At 60.7% G+C, this 4,562-nt stretch overlaps 1 protein-coding gene across 1 annotated transcript; it reads left to right on the top strand.

Moving 5' to 3' along the window:
- Positions 1-766: 766 nt before the first annotated feature.
- On the top strand, positions 767-3,825 carry LOC119955892 (cilia- and flagella-associated protein 251-like; the record flags this gene model as incomplete). Its single annotated transcript, XM_038782549.1, has 3 exons — positions 767-1,734; positions 2,116-2,175; positions 3,727-3,825. Coding segments are annotated over exons 1-3 (762 nt in total), but the record flags the coding sequence as incomplete, so codon positions are not given.
- Positions 3,826-4,562: the final 737 nt, after the last annotated feature.

Raw genomic sequence — 4,562 nt, 5'->3', positions numbered from 1 at the left:
GTGCGGGCAGAGAGTGGCGAGTGTGCGGGCAGAGAGTGGCGAGTGTGCGGGCAGAGAGGGGCGAGTGTGCGGGCGGAGAGTGGCGAGTGTGCGGGCAGAGAGTGGCGAGTGTGCGGGCAGAGAGTGGCGAGTGTGCAGGCAGAGAGTGGGGAGTGTGCGGGCAGAGAGTGGCAAGTGTGCGGGCAGAGAGTGGCGAGTGTGCAGGCAGAGAGTGGGGAGTGTGCGGGCAGAGAGTGGCAAGTGTGCGGGCAGAGAGTGGCGAGTGTGCGGGCAGAGAGTGGGGAGTGTGCGGGCAGAGAGTGGGAGTGTGCGGGCAGAGAGTGGGGAGTGTGCGGGCAGAGAGTGGCAAGTGTGCGGGCAGAGAGTGGCGAGTGTGCGGGCAGAGAGTGGGGAGTGTGCGGGCAGAGAGTGGGGAGTGTGTGGGAAGAGAGTGGCGAATGTGTGGGCAGAGAGTGGCGAATGTGTGGGCAGAGAGTGAGGAGTGTGCAGGCAGAGAGTGGGGAGTGTGTGGGCAGAGAGTGGGGAGTGTGCGGGCAGAGAGTGGGCGAGTGTGCGGGCAGAGAGTGGCGAGTGTGCGGGCAGAGAGTGGGGAGTGTGCGGGCAGAGAGTGGCGAGTGTGCGGGCAGAGAGTGGGGAGTGTGCGGGCAGAGAGTGGGGAGTGTGCGGGTGCCTTCTGCATGGGGGATGGGTGATGTTCGGCCAGCCACTTGTGACATCAAGTGCTGATGCTCACTGGGTCACACACTGACAATCCGTCGTGATGTCACAGACCTTGGGCACCTCACACAAAAGGCCATCTGAAAGTAGACAGGACACCATGCAGAACAACAAAGTCTAATAATCAACCCTCCATCTCCCCAAAGACAACAACCCCTCCACAGAGAGTGAAGACCAACTGACCAGCACTTGTAACCCCCCCGTCCTCGTGAGAAGACCGTTCTCGTGTCAGATGGGATCGGCGTTTGGTGACCTGAGAAGCAAGGCCGAGAATTAAACAAACGAAAACCCATCCTCCGGCCAGGCGAGAGCTGGGAAGAAAGGCCAAGGAGAGTTCCACAGTTTGGACAACTCCGGCAACGACAGCACCCTCTCTGAGGCCCCGGCAGATATCCAAGTGAAAAGGGAGGAGCGATGGAGGAGGAGAATGTGGGGGATGAGGGGGTGATGGAGGATCCGGCGCAGGAGGAGGAGGGGAAGGTGGAGGGTGAAAACGGGCAAGATGAAGCAAAGACAGAGCAGGAGGAAGAGGCGGAGAAATCGGTACAGGACACTCAGATCGAGAGCGAAGAGGCGGGACAAGCCGAGGACGACACTGAGGGCAAGGAGGATGAGCAAAAGGCAGAGGAGGAGGGAGAGAACGTGGAGAACCCGGAGGATGAGGAAAAGAAGGAGGAGGTAGGCGGAGAAAGTGACGAGATGGCCAAAGACACCGAGGAGGAGAAGATGGACCAAGAAAAGGAAGAAGAGCAGGGCGATGAGGCAGGAAAGGGGGCAGAAGAAGATGCAGGGGAGCAAGAAGAGCAGCCAACGGAGGAGGAGAAGGCAGCAGGGGAAGAGAAAGGAAGTGAGGAAGACAAAGAAGGAGAGGAGGAGATAGTAGGAGAAGGTGAGCAGCAAGCAAAGGGTGAACAGGGAGATGCACTAGCAGACGAAGAGAAGCCTGCAGAGGAAGAGAAAGAGGGAGAGGAAGAGAAAGAGGGAGAGGCAGAGAAAGAGGGAGAGGAAGGGAAAGAGGGAGAGGAAGAGAAAGCGGCAGAGGAAGAGAAGCCGGCAGAGGAAGAGGGGGCAGCAGAGGAAGAGATGCCGGCAGAGGAAGAGGCGGCAGCAGAGGGCGAGGTGGCAGCAGAGGAAGAGGTGGCAGCAGAGGGTGAGGTGGCAGCAGAGGGAGAGGTGGCAGCAGAGGAAGAGAAGCCGGCAGAGGAAGAGGGGGCAGCAGAGGAAGAGAAGCCGGCAGAGGAAGAGGGTGCAGCAGAGGAAGAGAAGCCGGCAGAGGAAGAGGCGGCAGCAGAGGAAGAGAAGCCAGCAGAGGAAGAGGCGGCAGCAGAGGAAGAGAAGCCGGCAGAGGAAGAGGCGGCAGCAGAGGAAGAGAAGCCGGCAGAGGAAGAGGGGGCAGCAGAGGAAGAGAAGCCGGCAGAGGAAGAGGCGGCAGCAGAGGAAGAGAAGCCGGCAGAGGAAAAGGCGGCAGCAGAGGAAGAGAAGCCGGCAGAGGAAGAGGAGGCAGCAGAGGAAGAGAAGCCGGCAGAGGGAGAGGCGGCAGCAGAGGAAGAGAAACCGGCAGAGGAAGAGGAGGCAGCAGAGGAAGAGAAACCAGCAGAGGAAGAGGGGGCAGCAGAGGAAGAGAAACCGGCAGAGGAAGAGGAGGCAGCAGAGGAAGAGAAACCAGCAGAGGAAGAGGGGGCAGCAGAGGAAGAAAAACCGGCAGAGGAAGAGGCGGCAGCAGAGGAAGAGGTGGCAGCAGAGGAAGAGAAGCCGGCAGAGGAAGAGGCGGCAGCAGAGGAAGAGAAGCCGGCAGAGGAAGAGGTGGCAGCAGAGGAAGAGAAGCCGGCAGAGGAAGAGGCGGCAGCAGAGGAAGAGAAGCCAGCTGAGGAAGAGGTGGCAGCAGAGGAAGAGAAGCCGGCAGAGGAAGAGGTGGCAGCAGAGGAAGAGAAGCCGGCAGAGGAAGAGGCGGCAGCAGAGGAAGAGAAGCCAGCAGAGGAAGAGGCGGCAGCAGAGGAAGAGAAGCCGGCAGAGGAAGAGGCGGCAGCAGAGGAAGAGAAGCCGGCAGAGGAAGAGAAGCCGGCAGAGGAAGAGGAGGCAGCAGAGGAAGAGAAACCGGCAGAGGAGGAGGTGGCAGCAGAGGAAGAGGCGGCAGCAGAGGAAGAGAAGCCGGCAGAGGAAGAGGTGGCAGCAGAGGAAGAGAAGCCGGCAGAGGAAGAAGTAGCAGCAGAGGAAGAGAAGCCGGCAGAGGAAGAAGTAGCAGCAGAGGAAGAGGTGGCAGCAGAGGAAGAGAAGCCGGCAGAGGAAGAGAAGCCGGCTGAGGAAGAGAAGCCGGCAGAGGAAGAGGCGGCAGCAGAGGAAGAGAAGCCGGCTGAGGAAGAGGCGGCAGCAGAGGAGGAGAAGCCAGCAGAGGAAGAGAAGCCGGCTGAGGAAGAGGTGGCAGCAGAGGAAGAGGTGGCAGCAGAGGAAGAGGCGGCAGCAGAGGAAGAGAAGCCGGCTGAGGAAGAGGCGGCAGCAGAGGAAGAGAAGCCGGCAGAGGAAGAGGTGGCAGCAGAGGAAGAGAAGCCGGCAGAGGAAGAGGGGGCAGCAGAGGAAGAGAAACCGGCAGAGGAAGAGGGGGCAGCAGAGGAAGAGAAACCGGCAGAGGAAGAGGTGGCAGCAGAGGAAGAGGTGGCAGCAGAGGAAGAGGTGGCAGCAGAGGAAGAGGTGGCAGCCGAGGAAGAGAAGCCGGCAGAGGAAGAGGTGGCAGCAGAGGAAGAGAAGCCGGCAGAGGAAGAGGTGGCAGCAGAGGAAGAGGTAGCAGCAGAGGAAGAGTTGGCAGTAGAGGAGGAGAAGCCGGCAGAGGAAGAGGTGGCAGCAGAGGAAGAGAAGCCGGCAGAGGAAGAGGTGGCAGCAGAGGAAGAGAAGCCGGCAGAGGAAGAGGTGGCAGCAGAGGAAGAGAAGCCGGCAGAGGAAGAGGTTGCAGCAGAGGAAGAGGGGGCAGCAGAGGAAGAGAAACCGGCAGAGGAAGAGGGGGCAGCAGAGGAAGAGAAACCGGCAGAGGAAGAGGGGGCAGCAGAGGAAGAGAAAGAGGCAGAGGGCGAGGCGGCAGCAGAGGAGGAGAAACCGGCAGAGGAAGAGGTGGCAGCAGAGGAAGAGAAGCCGGCAGAGGAAGAAGTAGCAGCAGAGGAAGAGGTGGCAGCAGAGGAAGAGAAGCCGGCAGAGGAAGAGGTGGCAGCAGAGGAAGAGAAGCCGGCAGAGGAAGAGGTGGCAGCAGAGGAAGAGGTGGCAGCAGAGGAAGAGAAGCCGGCAGAGGAAGAGGCGGCAGCAGAGGAAGAGAAGCCAGCAGAGGAAGAGGTGGCAGCAGAGGAAGAGGTGGCAGGAGAGGAAGAGAAGCCGGCAGAGGAAGAGGTGGCAGCAGAGGAAGAGGTAGCAGGAGAGGAAGAGAAGGCGGCAGAGGAAGAGGTGGCAGCAGAGGAAGAGAAGCCGGCAGAGGAAGAGGTGGCAGCAGAGGAAGAGAAGCCGGCAGAGGAAGAGGGGGCAGCAGAGGAAGTGGCGGCAGCAGAGGAAGAGAAACCGGCAGAGGAAGAGGTGGCAGCAGAGGAAGAGAAGCCGGCAGAGGAAGAGAAGCCGGCAGAGGAAGAGAAGCCGGCAGAGGAAGAGGCGGCAGCAGAGGAAGAGAAGCCGGCAGAGGAAGAGGCGGCAGCAGAGGAAGAGAAGCCGGCAGAGGAGGAGGTGGCAGCAGAGGAAGAGGCGGCAGCTGAGGAAGAGAAACCGGCAGAGGAAGAGGTGGCAGCGGAGGAAGAGGTGGCAGCAGAGGAAGAGGTGACAGCAGAGGAAGAGAAGCCTGCAGAGGAAGAGGTGGCTGCAGAGGAAGAGGTTGCAGC

The sequence above is a fragment of the Scyliorhinus canicula genome, chromosome 21 (genome assembly GCF_902713615.1).
Source record: "Scyliorhinus canicula chromosome 21, sScyCan1.1, whole genome shotgun sequence".
Taxonomy (NCBI): Eukaryota; Metazoa; Chordata; class Chondrichthyes; order Carcharhiniformes; family Scyliorhinidae; genus Scyliorhinus; species Scyliorhinus canicula.
The sequence above is the reverse complement of the archived record's forward strand: the minus strand, read 5'-3'. Positions and strand labels throughout refer to the sequence as shown.